General features: G+C 49.4%; 8 protein-coding genes across 8 annotated transcripts; 7 read left to right on the forward strand and 1 right to left on the reverse strand.

The window, feature by feature from the left end:
* Positions 1 to 556: 556 nt before the first annotated feature.
* On the forward strand, positions 557 to 1077 carry CCOS01_01902 (uncharacterized protein; the record flags this gene model as incomplete). Its single annotated transcript, XM_060450094.1, has 4 exons — positions 557 to 603; positions 663 to 772; positions 820 to 887; positions 940 to 1077. The coding sequence occupies 4 exons, from the start codon at positions 557 to 559 to the stop codon at positions 1075 to 1077; spliced, it is 363 nt and encodes a 120-aa protein (XP_060318744.1).
* A 4605-nt stretch (positions 1078 to 5682) lies between these two features.
* CCOS01_01903 (parallel beta-helix repeat protein) lies at positions 5683 to 6747 on the forward strand (the record flags this gene model as incomplete). Its single annotated transcript, XM_060450095.1, has 1 exon — positions 5683 to 6747. The coding sequence occupies one exon, from the start codon at positions 5683 to 5685 to the stop codon at positions 6745 to 6747; it is 1065 nt and encodes a 354-aa protein (XP_060318745.1).
* Positions 6748 to 8366: 1619 nt separating this feature from the next.
* On the forward strand, positions 8367 to 8936 carry CCOS01_01904 (uncharacterized protein; the record flags this gene model as incomplete). The annotated part of the gene is made up of 1 exon (XM_060450096.1): positions 8367 to 8936. One exon carries the CDS (start codon positions 8367 to 8369, stop codon positions 8934 to 8936), a length of 570 nt encoding a protein of 189 aa, XP_060318746.1.
* Positions 8937 to 9831: 895 nt separating this feature from the next.
* On the forward strand, positions 9832 to 11318 carry CCOS01_01905 (glycosyltransferase family 2; the record flags this gene model as incomplete). Its single annotated transcript, XM_060450097.1, has 5 exons — positions 9832 to 9860; positions 9929 to 10375; positions 10458 to 10889; positions 10965 to 11075; positions 11135 to 11318. 5 exons carry the CDS (start codon positions 9832 to 9834, stop codon positions 11316 to 11318), a joined length of 1203 nt encoding a protein of 400 aa, XP_060318747.1.
* A 1372-nt stretch (positions 11319 to 12690) lies between these two features.
* Positions 12691 to 12923, forward strand: CCOS01_01906 (uncharacterized protein; the record flags this gene model as incomplete). Its single annotated transcript, XM_060450098.1, has 2 exons — positions 12691 to 12745; positions 12817 to 12923. 2 exons carry the CDS (start codon positions 12691 to 12693, stop codon positions 12921 to 12923), a joined length of 162 nt encoding a protein of 53 aa, XP_060318748.1.
* A 256-nt stretch (positions 12924 to 13179) lies between these two features.
* On the reverse strand, positions 13180 to 14110 carry CCOS01_01907 (alkaline phytoceramidase; the record flags this gene model as incomplete). The annotated part of the gene is made up of 3 exons (XM_060450099.1): positions 13180 to 13829; positions 13888 to 13961; positions 14025 to 14110. The coding sequence occupies 3 exons, from the start codon at positions 14108 to 14110 to the stop codon at positions 13180 to 13182; spliced, it is 810 nt and encodes a 269-aa protein (XP_060318749.1).
* A 1449-nt stretch (positions 14111 to 15559) lies between these two features.
* CCOS01_01908 (uncharacterized protein) lies at positions 15560 to 16847 on the forward strand (the record flags this gene model as incomplete). The annotated part of the gene is made up of 4 exons (XM_060450100.1): positions 15560 to 16062; positions 16186 to 16329; positions 16467 to 16481; positions 16607 to 16847. 4 exons carry the CDS (start codon positions 15560 to 15562, stop codon positions 16845 to 16847), a joined length of 903 nt encoding a protein of 300 aa, XP_060318750.1.
* Positions 16848 to 17977: 1130 nt separating this feature from the next.
* CCOS01_01909 (F-box domain-containing protein) lies at positions 17978 to 19057 on the forward strand (the record flags this gene model as incomplete). Its single annotated transcript, XM_060450101.1, has 1 exon — positions 17978 to 19057. One exon carries the CDS (start codon positions 17978 to 17980, stop codon positions 19055 to 19057), a length of 1080 nt encoding a protein of 359 aa, XP_060318751.1.
* Between the last annotated feature and the right edge of the window lie 222 nt (positions 19058 to 19279).

The raw sequence follows: 19279 nt of genomic DNA on the forward strand, positions 1-19279 counted from the left end.
TGACCGCACTGGTCGCAACACTGGGATTCGTACCTTACCTTAGTTATCATTGACCTTTGCCAGTGACAAAGAAGCCTTCACAACACAATATAGCCAACAGATATCTTCATCCGGCATTTACAGCGAGGGAAATCCACACTGTGGCTTGCTATACGGAATATCATTAGTCTACTCGCATCTTGGCTCTTGATGATCAAACAACGTTCATGGCGATTTCATCTGGTGAAGGCTTGCTGAAGCATCATTTAATTTACCTTTTAGCCAGCTTGAAATGGAAGCGATTTAGACAGGAAAAAACATGTTGAATGATTCGTGACCGGCAAATCTCAACCGCTTGACTTTGTAATGCTAATTTGCGGTTTACCTCCCTAGCCTAACCCTTTCCACTTTTGAACGCTGGCTGGAACGCAATCTTTGACCAGAAGCCGTTTGCTAGAAGACAGGAAAACCTATTTAAACTGGCGGCATTCCACCACTCGCTTACCCCTTTCCTGTATTTACCATACCAATCCGGCGAAGACCTTTTGTTGTATTCAATCAACGACCTACTACGACGATGCATATCCTCTCCGCCTCCTCCATGCTTGCTCTTTGCAGCATAGTGTAAATTTCCCCTTTTGCCACTTATCATGTCGCATATGGGGGTACTAACCGAATTATAGGCTAGCGAAAAATCACCAGTTCTGTGCCTGTCAGTCTGCTACTGATGGAAGCATCAACATTGATGCTACCGCACAGGTCCGCAGTCTTCACAGCACTGAATACCTTTGGGGTACGTAGCTCGCACTAGTGGGCTTCAAGTTTCTCACAGTCCTATAGGTCAAGCTGAAGGAGATTATTGGGTTGCCCATGACAAGGGTCCCGGACCCCGATTTGCAGGCGCATTTGTAAGACCCCAGCCAGGCCTCTTATCTTCCTATACTAAAGTTCGTATCTTAGTTGGAAGCTGCCTATGGATGGATCGATGGCAGAGCCTTCTATAATCTCTGCAGAAACTTTGGAGGTGGGGACTCTACATGCTTCGATTGCTCTAAGTGGCACAACGTCAATACCGCCATCTATTGCGATGTATCCTAGGTGTAATCTACCTTCCGTCATGGGTGTTGGGATCATGCTCAATAGATTTGTCCAGCCGCATCTTCACATTTAAAGCAAGTACTAGGTCAGGTGCAAATCCTGCTTCGTCAGATAGTTAAAAAAGGTCAAACCTTTTCAGTCCTTAGTTTCAAAATAGCAGCCACGCATAATAACTAAATATTAGTATCCCTATTATAGGGTAGTTAGTTCGAACTATAAGTTAACAAAGAGATTAATTAAACTATATAAATTTTTACGTAGTATAAAAAAGAGGTTCTAACTATAGGTTAAGCTAGTTATAATAATTATAAATAGGGCCCCTAATTAGCCCCTGTGTAGTTGGCCGTATGCCGCGGTTGAATTAGACTTCTAATCCGATACTAAATCAACATACGACCAGGACGTACCTTAGAACTACCTTTCGTACATCCACTGACAACTAATAAAAGCACGGAGAAATTGGAGGATGCAGATAGTAAACCTTTAGGTTGAAAAGTTGTTCCTTTGCTTCATAGGAATTGCCACGTTAAGGGTCCAAATAACATGTAAATCATTCAACACATCTGCCGTCGCATATTTGTGGGTACTGTGCTCAGTCCTACCGAGTACTTGTATCCTGCTCCGGATAATTGAATCAGGAATAGTGAAGTGTCGGCCGAGGCCAAGGTGTTGTTCGTGGACGGGAGCCGTATAGAATCAGGAGTGTCCACCTATGAAGACTCATCAATAGTAATACCAACCAGCCAGTTGAATGACATACGAATACCAATCCGAAGGAAGTAGCGAGAACGAGTGACTTGCAGACTTGGGATTTGCCCATGTATACCTTACTATGGGACCGACAACTTCGAGTTCGTACCTAGTTTTGGGACCTGAGTAATGGGTTATGGAGAAGAGCACTCTTAGAGCGTACTGATTACAGTGACTAAGAGTTTTGTGCAAGTGGCAAGTCTTACGTACATCAATAAATGTCTGCCGATTTGGGAAAGTCTCGAGGGCTTTCTAGTGATACGTTCTACAAAGGTCGTGATATCCTAATACAACACGCTACAAGCGACCTCTCCAACTGACCAAAGTTTATCATGTGATACGTAAGCTACGATCACATTGATCCCCCAGTATTCGGCTTCTGATTCGGGCCCCTGTGCTACGTAGAGGCTATGGTGGGAAATATCACCAATAGCAAAGTGAGACTGTCGGATTGGAAGTCCAATTCGACCTCGACGTCAGGGCGCCCGCGCAGGGGCCAACTACGGCCACTACTTACGGTAATCGCGGCCTGCCCAACCGTAGGTTGGAACCTCCTTTATACACTTACGCAGAAGATATTATAGTGCAACTGACATCTTCGTCAACCCACGGTTCGAACCAATTAGCCTGTGCCTATCTGGTGGCAGATTATACTTCAAGCTTACCCACTCACCAATGCGTACCACCGATCTCATGCGCCCTTAGGAGCGACATCTCTACCGGCCCCAAGCCCCGGTCATTCAATAACCCCATTCAACAGCCCGGCGGCTGAGGTTAGCCAGAACAAAGAGGACGGCGATTCCACTGCTAGTTCAGAAGCACAGCCATACAAACCGCAGCTGCGGCCATCCTTATAGGCTCGTTCTAGTAAAGTGTTACGGCCCAACAAGGAACTAGGACGTGCCCAACTGGCACCTGGCCGCTATAGCGCACTATATGATTTGACTCGATTCAATTTGATTTAATGTTCTACTATACAGTGAAAAGAAGGGAAGCTTCGAGGAGTATCTGGAGGGAACCCTCGCTGACTAACTTCACGCGACAGAATGAGTCTGAGATAAACCGTGAATGTATCTCACAAGATCGACGAATACGAAATTCGGAGAAGGACTCAAGCCGGAAAAGTCATAGTTGAGGGCCCTAAGCATAGTGTTTGCAAGTCCAACTTTTCTTACCCATCGCGACGGCCAGAAACAAGGGCCGGTAGACGGGGACGACGGCAGTACGCGCATGGATGTTGATTTGTTTTTGTTACCTGAAGGAGAAGACCTTTTGCCATACTTTGAACATAACGAATGTCAAGCCTACGATCTGATCCTTGCTCTCCTTGCTCTCATGGGAACAGAGTTCTCACAGCAGCCAGCCCTTTGAGGATTAAGAGCCTCTTTCTTTCCCTCGGGTCCTAGATCGGCCCCGTTTTGGCCGAATGCCGAGTCATCATGGTCACCTGATGGCCCAGGAAGATCGTAAAGGATCGCCTGTAATTCTCACTAGAGTAGGTTCCGGCTAGACTTGGTTCTTTGCCTTGAACCCAATCTCAACGTTGCTTGGCACTAGGCGACAGCATGAGCAGCCACTAAAGTATTCACCCAAAGCCCCCTGCACCGGTCACGAATCGAGCTCGTATCTGCCGGCTGAGGGGTTGTAGCGCGCCAAGACGGACTAATTCGACCTTTTCTTGTCAGGACCAGCTCTCCCCACACTTGTCTTCCCCCTAAAAAGGAACAGAAGCGTTTGAGCATATACCGTGGCTGTCAAGCATCGCTCTATGAAAGCCACGCTTGGCTCTGCGAGTTACAGGAGCTGAACGGAAATTCTACGAGAATCTGCAGAGTGTCGGCAGAGGCGCGAAGTAATCAGTCAAAAAGGCGGGGGGAAGAGGATCGTGCATGAGCCCACTAAATAAAGCCTACCAATCTGCCCAGAAGACCATGCCACTGGCCAATGTTTAATTGCTTCCTACCGGGGCATCTAAGTGCGAGCCGAAGAACCCGTCTCGAAATTCCCGTTTCCGCTGCCCAATAACTGTAGGTGTTATAACCGCAACTCTACCAGTCTCATCTCCAAGAGCACCCAAGAAACAGCTTCAGATGACGTTATTCACTCAGTGGATCAACTGAGGGACCTAGCGTTCGTGAGACAGTCAAGCTCACACCGGGAAGCGGCTGTGGCCCGAAGTAAAAAGTATTGTCAATATGAGACGTTCCCCCTTGCGCCAGCATGTACGCTGTACTGCCAAGGCTTGACATTTCGTTAAATATAGTGCTATGCATCAAGACTTGACTTCAGGCGTTGCCAAGTAAATACTCTGAGCATATAAAATTACGAACTGGAGAGTAATACCAAAATACTGAAAGCCAGTTAATCAGCCATAACGTTGTGCTTAGCTCAAGCGGAATATTAACTCCTCCCATTCAACTTCCATCAATTGTGGTCTTAAGAGGTTCTTAGAGCAGCTCTGTCGATCATCTCACAGGTGACGCCAAGCGAAGACAGCGTCGTGCCAAGGTCCAACGTGTGAGCCAAGGGACGGAAGTTTCAAAAGCATGAATCGGGAAGGTCTGTTTTCTCAGAGCAAGCAATCCGCTCTTCCATTTTGCTTCTTTAGGGTGCCATTCGTGTAGCTCTTAACCGAACTGGCGACCCTATTTCCCAATTTCTGTCCAACCGGCGCTCACCCCCGGCTCAACCGTAGCCACTCCTAAGTACCTTATTATTAAAGAAAGTTAATTCTTTCTAAGTTATAAGTATAAGAATATAGTTTTAATAAAATAATATAGTACCTACTTAGTACTTAAATTAAAATACTTTTTTAAACTCGTTATAAAAAAAAAATAACTATATTACTAATTACTTATTATCGAAGTTCGTAATATTATAATTTTAATTATAATAGCTTTGTCTATAATAAATAAAAAGTCTAATTATAAGTCTTTTAAAAGCCTCTTTTTAAAGGCTATAAAAGCTTTTAAATTAAGTTAAAATACTTATTAAAATATTAATAACTAAACTAACCCTACGATAATAACCTTAATAAAAAAATTAAAAAATAAATTAAAAAATAACGTTAAAATCCTTATTAACGTTAAGTATAATTTATAAAGTATAGTAATATAATTATAAAGTATTAGTAATATATTTTATATTAAAAAGACTATTATTAATATTAACGAAATAAATAGGGCCGTATTAATATAATACCTCGGCTTTTTTTTATAACTTAAGGACTATAGCCTTAAATAGTATTAGAAATTTATTAAAAAGCTTTTTTAAATACTTTAATATATTTATTATTATTTCTATAATAATAAGACTCTTAGTACTTATATATAAATATAAGTTATTTACTTCTAAATAATAGTATTAGTTTATTAATAAGCTATTAAAACTACGATTTTAGTAATCCTTTAATAAGGGAGAGGGTAGAATAGAGGAAAAGATAGGTAAAAAAAGGGTTAAGGTTGAATAGTGCGGAATTCGAGGGCAGGGTAGCGTCTATATGTACTATAGTAATCCTCTAGTAATGCAAAACGATGGAGTTAAACAGTGAACCGTAGCCACTCCGTAGCCATGCCGAGCCGCCTCCAAGCTCGTGGTAAATGAATGCGGAGGATGCATTCCCGGTCTAGGGGCCGGGTTAATTTCGTCCTCCAACGAACGTGCTTGCCCTATATGAGTATCTACCGGAGTGGCGCGCATCTGGAGCATCGCAGTATCCACCTGGTTGAGTCGTTGGGGGCCATCAGATATAAACGTGTCGCCGTGCCGAAGTTCTCCAAAGAATAGGGTCTTGAAGCATCTTACACTCTACTTCTTCTTCCTCTCTATTGATAGCCGTGTATCTAGCCCGCAATCATGGTCAAGTCATCCTTCCTCACGGCAGTGCTGGCGCTCGCCTCCTCTGCTGCCGCCCAGTGCGGTTCCGGCACGCCCGACGCAAAGGTCACTGGATCTGGAAGTTCTTTCGTGGCCACCAAGGGCTCCAGCCAGGTCTACTCCGGCTCCGACTACCGTGCTGCCATCCAGGCCGCCGTCGACTCCATCAGCAGCGGCCAACGCGTCTCCGTCATCGCCTCCGGCTCCATCGGTGCCAACACCATCGCCATTCAGAGCGGGAAGACCTTCGAGGGCTGCGGAACCATCAATGTCGCCCTCCGATCCGGCCGCGGCGCCATCGAGGTCACCAACGCCTCGGGCGTTAAGATCCCCTACCTCTCCATGACCGGAAACCCGTACTTTGGTCTCCGCTTCTACGGTACGAAGGACCTCACCCTCGGCGCTATCAACATGAACCTCAGCGGCGGCATCGGCATCCGCTTCGACCGCGACCAAGCCGCCAACACCAACGTCAAGATGGGAGTCATCACCGTCAACGGCGCCGGCAGCCACGCCGTCGAGACCTGGAACATTGACGGCCTGACCATTGACCAAGTCATTGCCAAGAATTGCGGCGAGTCGGGACTGCTGCTCCAAAAGACGACTAACGCAAAGGTCGGTCTCGTCGATGGCAACAATGTTGGTGCCGGCACCGGTTACGGAACCCTCCGCTTCGCCAACAACAATGGCCAGCTTGCCAGCGGCGCCTACACCACGAACGTCTACGTCACAAAGGTCGTCTCCCGCGGCGGTGGTCGTGGCATCTTCTGCGTCTCTCAGTCTGGCGGCGCCGAGATTGGCAGCATCGATCTCGCGAACAACGGCAACAACGCCATCCTCATTGAGAACTGCTACGGCGTCACCATCAAGGGCGGTACCGTCAACGGCGGCGGTGAGGTCCGTCTCTCTGCCCGCTCCGAGTTCCCCATCACCCGCGACATCAGCATCACCGCAAAGGTCGACGGCACCACCGTCCGCGAGTCTCCTTGCGGCACGAACATCAAGTGGAACCTTTCCGGCAACGGCGCTCGCAACATCTGCTAAGCGTGAAGTTTGTCAGTGGTGGATGGTGCTCTCTGAACATAGCGTGTTTTCCTTTTCGACAGTACATTATTCTTCATTGTGGCTCTAGTTAGTCAATGTGCATATACTATTTACAAATCTCTTCATGCCGACACAAGTTTATCGAGTAACTGACAACGTGACGTGCGGGCTGGAAACAAGATCTTTTCCAACCCAACCCTGAATACCACCCTGGCTCCTCGGCTGCGTAATTTTGCTCGGCTCGTATCTGCATGATCGTGCGTTGGTCACTCGGCTCCCATGGAGGATCTTTTGCGAAGAAGGAAGCGAGGGCCACTCTTTGCCCCTTTTAAAAGATGATACAGGCAAGCTGGCTACCCCTGTCATCTCTCGAGATCGTCGCAATAAGCTTATCCCGTCCAAAACGCCGGAGGGATCTCCGTAGAGAGATTCTGCCCCGCACAGACGAGCAGAACATCGGCCGAGTTGCAACTTCCCTGTCGGAATGATCAATGGCAGTATCTGTAAGGATTCCGGGCAGCTATGGGTACAAGGAGCCGCTTACATGCTACTGAACAGGATCGTAATCATGTGCCAGCTATTCGTCCCCATTAGATACGCAACTATGTTCCCGTTCCTTCCAAGGCTTCATCGGTACCTCATCTACCGCGGGAAATACGGAGAGGCAGAGAGAGTGCTCAAGAGACTCTCAATCCGCCCATAAACCATCCCACAAGAAGTGCAACTTCTCAAAGCTCAAGTGAGGAGCAAAGAGAACTGTATGAAGCGAGCTCGTTCAAAGAATGCTTCAGAGGAATTAACCTCTGTCGAACCGTCGTCATCGCTATGGGTATTCCAATACTCTAACAGGCTCAAGGCGTGTCTTTCATCCAGAACCTCATTGTTGCTTTCACGCAGCAGCTCGGCTTCCCGGATCCCCTACGGACGAATTTTATGATGACTGACTGCAGCTTCGCTGTCCACATCATCACTTTCCTGACATTTCGCAAGATCGGTCGTCGCCGTTCTACCTGTACCATTCGAAGACGGAAGCATGTGGTTTGACAACCCGATAACCACTCAGAACGTCAAGGAAGCAAAGGCCTTGGTAACAAATGAGGGGGGAAGCCCCTATCTCTATTCCAATCCGGTATGCATCTAAAACTACGCGTCCGCGTCCTTTGTTTATTCCAGATGTTGTCCAGGCTCAGGCTTCGCCATGTTACTGGACTACCGATGCCATCCTCAGCTACGCATCACGTGAAAACCTGAGAGCGCGTATTATCCACACGATATTGAAACCATACACGGGCACCTCCCTGGCGCCTTGCTCAGTTGAAGTGAAGGGGACATACCGCACCTTTGGACTTATGTGTACGGCTCCACCCTCGACACTCACCCCAGCAACCACGGCCAGTTGCGGCCTCTGAGTGTGAGTTTGATTTTCCCTCTCTCTCAATTCCTGTGCTCATCGGCTACGATCCTCAGGTTCCCACAGGCCCATCAGCCTGCAAAAAGGCGAAGATTTGAAACACATCTCAGCAAAGCCTAAAAGCGACTGAAGCAAAAACAAAGCACTCGCCATTCGGCCACAATTCCCGGAACATAGACTCTCTCTAGAGAATTCACGGTGCGAGAAGATGACAGAAACCCTCCTCCGCAGCGCGCTTCGGGACGCGTGGTACGGCATCTGCACCTTAGAGCAATGCGAAACCGCCATGATCAAGCTCATACGGCCTATCAATCACACTATAAGAACCTGGGAGTGCTTGGCCGTTGGTCTCCTCGCCCTCGATCTCGTAATCACCCTCTACGGCCTCAGCGCTAAGATCTCGGACGCCGTCATCCCCATCCCCGACGAAGTTGCCATCATCGCCTTCACCGAACTTCTAGTTCTAATTCAGCTCATGCAGATACTTCTCCCAGTGTATCCTGCGGAAGAGTTCGAGATGTTCGCCATTCCACAGCAGCTGAGAGACAAGACCGTTTGCAAATGGGTGAGTGGCGTTTTTGGTTTGCAGGAGGCTGAGCTTCATGAGAGTCGCCGCCACATGAATGAGAATGGACTCAAGGTCTTTGGCGTCTTTCTCATCCCTATTGTAGCCGCTGTTGTATGGAAGTGGAGGAGGGTTCGTCGTCGTCAGAGGGAGTTGGTGAGAGATGAGCAAGCGGCGCTTGTGGCTCAGGCCTTTCGCATGCGGGTCGCTTGAGGAAGGCATAATTGAGGACATAGCCTACCAAAGATTGGTTTCCATGTTTACAGGTTGCGGGTGGATATTGGTCTGTGTACTGGAAATACAACGAAACAGCTTTGAGCGTATGAATAAGTGTTCCATTCATCATCAACAAAGCTCTATGTCGCGTCAGTCCCAAAGGACTTGACATTGCCAACCAACTCTGTAGGTTGAAAAAAACATTTGCTTTGCAAGACTTGAAGTGCACTATGATGAAATTGAGCAGCAAAGGAAATGATGTTTGGTCTTGTTCATCTCGTTTGCCTTTTCCGTGTTTACTGGTCTCTCAGACACAACGAATTGTCATGATAAAATACCTACCGTGAGTAGAATGTTGTGTTGAGTACTCAGTCGATCTCAAAATCACAATCTCATCATATAAGTGTCACATACTCCAATAACACTCGACTTGCCATTCCCTACATAATCGGTCAGGCAATCCACACCAAACAACAGCAGTCACCTAGGGACTTTGAGCCCTTGAAGCTCTTCTTACCAGAAGAAACAGTCAGACTACATTTGCTCTGGCCTGCCGTCCCGCTCCTTCCAAAGGTGAAGGCTGGCACCTTCCAAAATTGGGACAATAATCTGAACTTCACCCTCAAACTTCACCTCCGGCCTCTTTGAAGTGAATCACCACCCACTCATCTTATTCATCTATCAATCCAGTGAATATTCACGCGCGCCTTCCTTTTGACGGCCTTCTTCCCTCGATAAAATCCTTCCTCTCACTTCCCTCTCAGGAACTCTCTTCCTCTCACAAACAATCAACCCAGTCCTTCGCGACAAAGGAACTCCTACCTGCGCTATTTCTTCTTTAATCACACAAGCCCTTTCACACACCAAGCAACACGCAACCAAGATACTCGGAATGTCTGAATACATTCTTGGTGCCATGTGGTAAGTCTTTCCTTTCTCTCTCGTTCACATCGAAAATTAGAATGACAAGCTGACTTGTTTTTCCACAGGGCCTGGTATGCCTACGATGAGGTTCTGACCAAGAAGCTCATGCAGAAGGCCAAGCCCATTCCCCTTCCCCAGGAGCCCAGCTTCAAGACCACTGATGTCAGCATCATCGTCGCTACTATCAATACCCCCGACACGTTCACCGACTGCCTTCGTCTCTGGCTTGCCAACAAGCCCAAGGAGATCATTATTGTCACCATTGACCGTGACCTCCAGCGCGTCCATGACTTGGTCAAGCCCGTCATCATTGAGGGCGATGATCGCATCAGCGTTATGACTGCCGAGTACGCCAGCAAGCGTTATCAGATGGTCGTTGGCATCAAGGAGGCCCAGGGCAAAATTCTTGCCCTCGTCGACGATGATGCCTTCTGGGGCACTCTGGAGACGCTGCCCTACCTCTTGGCTGGTTTTGAGGACCCCAAGGTTGGCGGTGTCACTGGCAAGCAGAGGTATGTGAAACTCTTGTTTTTCCCTCTGTTCTTTCCTTTGAAAGAGTTAATTCTTTTCGCGGCGTTGTGCTGACTTTCACAGCGCTCTCATCAGCTCTAACCGCCGCAACCCGGCCGTCATCACTCCCTGGGAGGTTGCCTCCCTCCGCTCTCTAGACAACCAGAACAATGTCCAGGCCGTTCGCTCCGCTGCTGATGGCGGCTGCTGGTGCATGGTCGGTCGCACCATGATGGTCCGCACCGATATTGCCCAGGACCCTCGCTTCATGGAGGCCATCACCAATGATAGATGGAATGGTCAGCTAATGAACACTGGCGACGATGTCTTCCTCACCCGCTGGCTCCAGACCGAGGGCTGGGACATTGCTGTTCAGAATGCCCCCCAGGCTGAGATTACCACCCTCGTTATGCGTGACTCTGGTCTGCTGTACCAGATGATCCGCTGGCAGCGCAACGCCATCCAGTCCTTCCTCACGACTGTGATCTACCAGCCTGGCATCCGCAAGATCAAGCAGTAAGTTGACGCTACCTTGACTTCCTTCCCATGCTCTCTTCGAGATGAGGCTTCAAAAAGCTAACAATCAAATAGGAAGCACCCCTACATGGCTCGCAAGATCATTGAGCGTCTTCTTCGCCCTGTCATCGCCTGGGTTCATATCATCGCCTTCTTGATGTGCCTTGCCAAGAAGTCTCCCATTGCGTAGGTTCTTCTCCCTCTGACCTATTCTGATAGACTATGACTGACCTTGTCTTTGACAGCTACTTCGTTGCGGGCTACTACATCTGGGGCTGGTTCCGCACCTACAACGCCTTTGCGCGTCGCTTCCCCTTCACTTCTCGCCAGATGTGGGCCTGCTTTCTCCTGGACAACGCTCATCCCATTCTCGACGTCTACGCTTGGCTCACTCTGAGCACCGAGGCCTGGGGCACCCGTGACACCTGAACAGAGGCAAATTAGCCACGACGAGGATCGTAGTTGCTGAGGCGATAGCGAAACATTTCATGGCTACAAGACTTCTTTCAACCCTAAGGCTAGGGGACACTTTCTTGACATTTGGGTTTTCGGGGTTAAATAGATAGGTCTCTCACGAGAAACTCTGGAGCTCGAGACAAAGGCCATCCATAGACCGGTAGACAAAACGCTTTCGGCGACAATACATACAGACGCTGCGAGCAGACTGCATGGTGTAGGGTCGACATCATGGTGAATAATGTAGGCATAGGTATCTGCAAAAGACGGTAATATGATCCTTGCATAGATTGCATCGATCGTGTTGACATGTAACATTACCCACCGAGTGATACTCAAAGTACGCAACATATAGCGCAGAAAAGAATACTCCGCGTCACATCGATCGGTTTCCTTGACTCCACAACGAGTCCTATGAGGGTAGCAGGTCTGTCGGCATTGCAGGTCCCTCTCAGTTGTCATGTAACTAGTATAGAGCTCATCCTAGTATCTGGTGTGTTCCCAGGATCTTGGGCAAGTCCAAGAATAGAATAGAGTTTACCACTACCGTTCGAGAAGCCATATGGTTCTGGATCAGCCCTATACGCGGAGATATCTGAAACTTATCTCGCCGTCTTTGTCAGCTGCGAAAGCACTTTTACCGCACGCGAAGCCAAACCTTATTGCTGACCGTGGACCTACGATGGGTCAACGGTCCATACCTGACTTTCGATTAAATATGTTCAATCGAATATCCGGGAGTTTTCCCACCATTTTGTGTTTGGAGCTTAACCAGGATGACCACGTTATGCAGTGATTTCATCAACCTCATTGACAGCACGACTTTACTGTATTGTTACCATCGGGGGCGGCTGTCAATTTCTAATGCTTTGGTGCAAAGAGTCAGGGACCCCGGCCTTTCTGACACTGCTGCATGAAAACCTGCGCGCTCACGGGACTCAGCTGATCGAACCCAGCCACTTGGTACATCAGCCTTACTGGGGGCTGAAACGCGGAGTCTGGCGGTTCTTATGAACAGGAAGAACATGCTATCGATTAGTTTGCAGTTCATACTCGCTTGTGCCTTGAAACTCAGCTCCACCGTCCTGGCGAGCTTTCATCTAGGCGAGTCGCATTGTGTGGAACTGTGGCTTCGTCCTTATACGCGTACGCCGGCGATACCGACAAGACGATAACTTCGGTAAACTCGGCTTGATCCTGCAATTTCGAATTGCTAGCCTTTGTGACAGTATAAAAGCATGGACTCATTCATCTAGAACTTGACTTTGGAAGTACAACCACCAGTGTCAAATAACTAAACTCTCTACTATAGCAAGTCTTTACACCATTTTCTCCATCAGCCACAATGCAGTTCAAACAAAGCGCACTTGTCATTCTAGCGGGACTTCTCTCCCTCACGTGTAAGTTGAAGCCACACCTTGCGTTACCATGGATTTGGACGGACCGTTGCTGACATGTTGCTCCTCAAAAGTCGCTTGCGATGACGCACAAGGAAACAAGGGAGTGTGCAAACCACCCAACTTTTGTTGCGCGGCGGATGGCTTCCAGTGTGTTTTCAGGGAGGAATGCAAGAGCTAGATGTTTTAGATCCTTCAGCAGTCATGCTCTGGGTTGAGAAGAATTATCTTTTGTTTGATTCCAATAGACTAATGTCCTGACTTTCAAACGCTGCCCTCTAAACGCTAAGTTCTGTATGATGTCTATCAATATTGACACCTTTCCAGGCTGATTGGGGGATGCTTTCACCCACGGGCGTAACTCAAGCCGCATTGCATGATGGAGGATTGGTGCTGGGGTCGAAGGAAGTGATGCGGGAAGTTCGCCACGCTAGTATTTACTGCGCCTTCTTCCCGGTCTCAGCCTGTTCGACTGAGGTCAGCTCCCGAATCAACCTCATGTACCAGCTCGCGCCCAGAGCGGTGAAGATGTGCCACCATCCATGTAGTTCCAGCAGCCACGCGGCAGGCAATCCAAGGCTCTTCCTTGCGGCTCTCAGCTCAGCGCAGTACTCCAAGTCGATATGCCACAACGTGAACCCCACGATCAAAATGATACAAGCCTTCCAGAACTGTTTCATCAGTCTCTTCTGCTGCTCTTTCGAGTAACGACCAGTCCAGTAGACGATGAACAGCGTGCGCGGCCAGACAAATGTCAACAGCCCGGTAAAGGTCGCGACGTGGATGGCGATGTCTCCCGAGCGGACGTAGATGACGGCCATGGTGGCGATGCCGAGCCAGAGGATGGTGGTGATCGCGGCCCCCGCGGCGCGCGACTGGCGGAAGGCGTACAGGGGCTGTACGAGCGAGCCGGCGAGGACCAGCATAGAGAGGTCATCGAGGAGCTGCGTCTCCTGGTGCATGGTGCCGTGGAAAACGCCAGAGAAGATACCGACAGCGAGGAGGCCGATGGATTGGATGTCGAGGGTTCGGTACCATGGCACCGCGGCCTTGGAGTTGGCCCTGGGGTACTTCAGGGCGAGGTAGACTGTTGGAGGGTTCAGCATGATGAGCACAGGGATGGATGTGGCAGGGCTGTCACTTACTGTACGTGGCATTGGATAAACAATTGATGAACTCTGCGATGTAGCGCGTGAAGATGTAGTCTTCTTCGCAGAAGCTGAAAAGACGTGCTACGTCAGCATGTGATCACGACGACTCGGTATCTTGGAGCCTTGCTCACTTTGCCTTGCTTGTTGGATAGCCCCAGATACCATCGCCCGCCGTTGCGTCGCTCGCGAAGCGGAGGGTCTGATGCTTGTGACTCATTTCGGCGACACCTTTCCTCGCGGATTGTCGATCCTACTGCTGGAAGCTACGTTGGCTCTGCTGGCGGAGTAAGAAAAGCGCGTGATTTTGACGCGACTGAGATTTCCCTCGTGCTAAAAAACTATCGATTACCCAGAGTGGTAGCAGCCAATTGCGGAGCTTGAAATCGTTGCAGGTCTTTAGAGAAGATCTCAAGTTGGGTTTGGAAGCGTCAGCACGTCACAATTCCGCACTACTTTTCTTCAGTCGTTCGTCCGATCCTTCATTTAAAGCTCAGGGGAAGTTGCCAGCGATCCGAAGCGAGAAAAAAGAAATGGAGCCTCGGGAGGAATGGGAAAGTAACACGACTGCGATGTGGATCACGTAACCTGCAGAGCGCCTCACCCGATGCGCCGTTGGGTCCACTTTCTGGGGTCGGTCCGCATACCCGCGGAGACCCGGAGCCGGGGCGGGTGCGGGTCTCGGCTCCACCGTCTACTCCCCTGGAGTCAACAACATTTTCTCTTTCATTAAGGTACGTCTGACAGTTCTCCTTCAGAAGACTAGCAGCCCCGAGACAGGGGAAATCTCAATGGCGCCTCAGTTGGTAGTCGAGTGTGTTGAACAAAAACGAGTTCTGTGAAGGACTCCTGCACGTGTGCGGGTTCCTAGAGTTTTCTATCGTGAGTTGAAATCTTCTTCTGAATCTGTTCTGACTTCTTTGTACTGTCAATCAAGTTTTCCGACTCCGCTTCGTGAGTGATTGAGGGTTCTTAAGTTTTTGTCCAGCATTCAACGGTTGCCACTTTCTGGTTCTGACTTCCGGTGACAGCTTACGAGTGGGCCTTCCATTCTGATGGGAGCGACTTCATATGAAGGCCTTCTTCAATGTCAGGCTGCGGGATTACCATATATACGGAATGCATCGCGGGCCTGGAAAAGAGCATGAGTAATCAGGGTCGATCAGCCGCTTCCGGTCCTCCTAAGGTATCCAGAGCTTTGGGTGTGTGACAGTGTCCGCCCCACCTTCACCTTCTTAGTAGGTTCCCTCTCAGTTCCTTCCTCATAAGAGCTGAACCTCCACACACCTACCTAAGACACTTTGAGAAGAGAGATACCTTAGGTAAGGTACCTAGCTAGCTTCCCTGACAACTACGAATTGTACCTCTCGCCTTCCTTACTTAGCTACTTAAGGTAGGTATCTAGGTAGGTATCTAGGTAGGTAAGGTACCTCAAGATGTTACCTACCTCCTGCCGCTTGGCGACTTTCACCCCTTGGCCAATCGCTCCTTTTACTCCTTCCCAACGAAAGGATCGAACTTTCTCGCGCCCTTCTGGCCTTCGCCGCGTGCGGCAAACCTTCAAGCTTTGCCTCACGCGGCGAAGGCCAGAGGTTTTCGCCCTCGTCAACGGTCTCGTACCAGCAATCATACGGCATAAGTTGACCTTCGGAATTACGCTGCGTATATCATGAAGATTACCAACTTACCATGCGAGATTGTCGCGGAAATTCTTGGCCAGCTCGACAAGATGCAGGACCTTAAAGCTCCTCTGCTGTCTTGTCGGTTGTTCTACAATGCATACACCCAACGGCCTCGTCTCGCCCAGCAAATCGTTCGGAAACAGATACCCACGCAGCTGCTACCCTATGCAGTCGCATTGATCTATGCACCGCGAGCTCGTAAATTTGCACTTATGTTCAATACCCTCAACTTGACAACTGAGGATGCAGATACGTTGGTCTTCAGCTCCACGTTTGAAGGCGCTGTTGCATCGACAAGATGTTTCCAAACATTCTCGCTTCCTCACCTGTTGGCTATGGAAGCAGCCCACGAGCTCATTGCCGAATTCGCATCCCATTTTGCCGAAAAAGCCTGGACCGCCGTCTCGGACACATTGAACGACACGACGTCCACGAAGTCGATGCCGAGTCACCTGGATCTATCCCAGAAAGAGTGGCTCCGCTTCTGCCGGTGCTTTTATCGAGTGGAGCTTTATCATGGCCTCTTCACCATGTACAGTTCTGACGAAGCTAGGAATGTCCATATGACTCAAGGGGATGTGTCATGAGAGTCAGGAGTTCGGTTCAAAAACAGAGGCCGATTGAACCTTGAGGCATGCATGCTGGCTGATCTTGCACTCTGGGAGATCGAGCAGCTAGGTGCAGCGATGGAGTATCTGAGCGATCGATTCGTGGCAGCTGCAGCAGGAGCTTTAGCCAACGACGTTATCGAGCATCGGTACATCAACACAGGCAAGCCTGAATTATATACATTGCTTGTTCCAAAGCTGATTGTCAATCAGGTGAATGGGTGAGAGCCTACGCATCCTGCTTTGGTTACCCCTTGTTTCTTACGCTTTACTGATGCTCGAATAGCTTTGCAGAGGCTTGGTATGCCTTCGAAGTCTCGAAAAGAAGTCATACGTTGAGAAGAGTGATCTCCTACACAGCGAACCACGTATGTGCCCATCTTATTTGTACCTGGAACTCTGGCTGCTGCATCATTTTCATAAGAGCGAGGCTCGGCATAACACCAAGCTGGATGCATCATGGCAAGAGCTGAACTTATCGGATATCGACGGTGATGAAGGACCTCGAAAGGCGCTAGACTGTATCGCGCCCCATCATGTGATGGAAATCGGATTGGAAGGCCTCAGGAAGCGGGCATACGTGTTTTGGGACCAAGAACGCTTGGAAAAGTACGACTTTTTCTCAGTAATCTCATCCAGCACCCCTTTCCGCGGCGTCAACAGCTGAGCCCTTTTGGGATGATTAATACAAATCAGTCTGGTGTTCAACTGGCATGACAGAATGCAAATGTGAGCCATGGGTGCGGGGGAATGTGGAGCAAAGAGGATGATTCAAGGATTGCATAGCTTAATAACTTGTCGGGCACAGCTGAATAGTCGACAGCACTGTCTTAGATAATCTAGGTAGCCTCAGACTTCGCTCATAGGTCCGGGGGAAGAATAAGAAGAAACGCACATTTAAGTACTCCTACGATATTCACAGCGTTTTTCGCCTTTCAACTTGACGATAGAAACATGAATCTTGGGGCTCGAGGCTGGAGGGGCGAGGTTTCACTCAAAGTCACTCGCAATACAGCGACCCAGATAGGAGAAGTAGTGGAGCACCTGTTGGGAATCGAAGGGCCTAGCAAGGCTGTGATCTGGAATGGAAGCTGGCAAAGTTATGTAAAAAGTTGGGTACTGTATCATCTCTGGTAGTCTTAAAGGAGGAGGAAGTTCAACTCAGTCATCAATGGAATATGGAATTACCTGCCACAGAAATGCCTCCTCCTTGAAGACATTATGCATCCTCATACTATTTTTTGTAGCCAGGATGTAACCCCCACGGCGAGACGTGGCATTAAACCATGTTCGTCGCCATTTCAATCCGTCCTGGTCATTAAGCTTCCGACTTTTGTGATGAAAGACAAGTCCGAGGTATTGCGATTTCGTATTTTTCGGTACTTATTCAGATGTGTCAAACGGATAACATGGCCCTTTTGCGCGCAGGCTTATCTTGACTCGCCTAATGTTCATGAATCGAGATTGCCTCAAGAACAACAAAGAATATTTCCGTCTGAGTGGTACGCTAGCCTGGTGAGATGGGTTAGTCCCAAGACTAACGTACTCCAACGCAGCATCACATGCATCATCATATGTAGTCGATAAGGCTTAGTCATCATCTCCAATCGATTTACACGGTTCTTCTTACCCGCGGCGACGAGGGGAGGCTCGAGAGCGACAACCCCGCGCGAGCCGGCAAGTTAGCCAAGCGCGGTTGTTCTCCTCATCTTCTTCATACTCGTCTAGCGTGCATTTCTTCACCAGTTCATCCCGAAATTTTGTGAAGAAAGAGAAAAGAAGAAAAGGGAAGCCACCATGTCAGAAATCCAGCCGTCCCTCCGTGCCGTGGAGACGGTCCTCGCCATCCCGGAGCTCCTGGAGTCCATATTAGTGCAAGTCGACATGAGGACGCTGCTAGTCTCAGCGTCGCGGGTGAGCAGGACATGGAAGGCCTTCATGGATGGATCACCAGCCGTCCAGCAGGCGTTGTTCTTCAAGCCAGTCCCTATGGATATCTCACGGGCTGTGATCCACGGCCTCGAGGACGGTGTGTTCCCGAGCATACCGGAGCAAGGCGCCATGCCATCTCACACGACCGGTGACCGCTTAATCAACCCCCTCCTAGCAGAGAAATTTGACAAATGCTTCTTCGACTTTGGACCGACGTACTCGTGCCAGCGCCGGGCCAACTCCTTTTACGAGCTCCCCTGGTCCAAAACCCCGGAACCGATCCAGACGGTCCAAGAATACTGGGGCGGCTGGAGCCAGGTCAAGCCGGCCGAGCTCGACGAAGAGGCAGCACGATATCAAGACGAAGTTAGGAGGCGGTTCACGCGCCGCGGCGCAAGTTGGCGCCGCATGCTCGTCTCGCAGCCGCCGCCGTCGTCGTTGGGATACATGCGCTTCGACGTCTGCAGTCTCGCGCTAGAAGAGCAAAAGGTCGCGGGTTCCCTGATCCAGCAGCCGGTGCCCCCCTCAGCATCTCCCTTCAATGCTGCGGGATCAGAACAAGCACCATGCACCGGTGTGCGAATGGGAGAGCTCTACGACATCGTTCAGCACGCGGCGGGACACCACGGGCGGCACTCACTCTGGTTCAGGGTCCTCTGGGGCAAGCCGACCACGCACTTTGCCTTTTCGCACGTCAAGGATGTGTTTGAGAGGTTGATGGCGCGGACGAGCGTCGTCGTGGAGTTGATGCACGCAGACGATACGTCTCTCCCGAATCACCCGCAGGACCCGTCGGATGTGGGCGTTTTTGATGCTGCTTTCCGGTGCGAGGAGCATCGCGAGGTAAAGTTTGAGACGGAGCATACGTGGGGGGAGGCTGTGGAGTTTCCTCACTTTCATCCGCGGTATGTTGTTTGGCATTGGAAGTTGATGGAGGTTGAATAGCCCATGTTTGATGGAGTCTGACGGGTTGTCTGTATTATTTTTTGTCAATGTGAATAGTTGCGTCACATACTTCCTCTTTGAGGACCACAGGTCTCTCATGTATCTTCATTCGTTTCACTGTTCACTTACAAGTTTCCAGGAATTCTTTTGTACACATACCTGGCTTGCGCTACATTCCCTCATTCTTTTGAAAACACGACCATGAAGGCTGATGAAGAGGGA

Source organism: Colletotrichum costaricense, assembly GCF_030867565.1.
Source record: "Colletotrichum costaricense strain IMI 309622 chromosome Unknown Scaffold_2.1, whole genome shotgun sequence".
Classification (NCBI taxonomy): domain Eukaryota; kingdom Fungi; phylum Ascomycota; class Sordariomycetes; order Glomerellales; family Glomerellaceae; genus Colletotrichum; species Colletotrichum costaricense.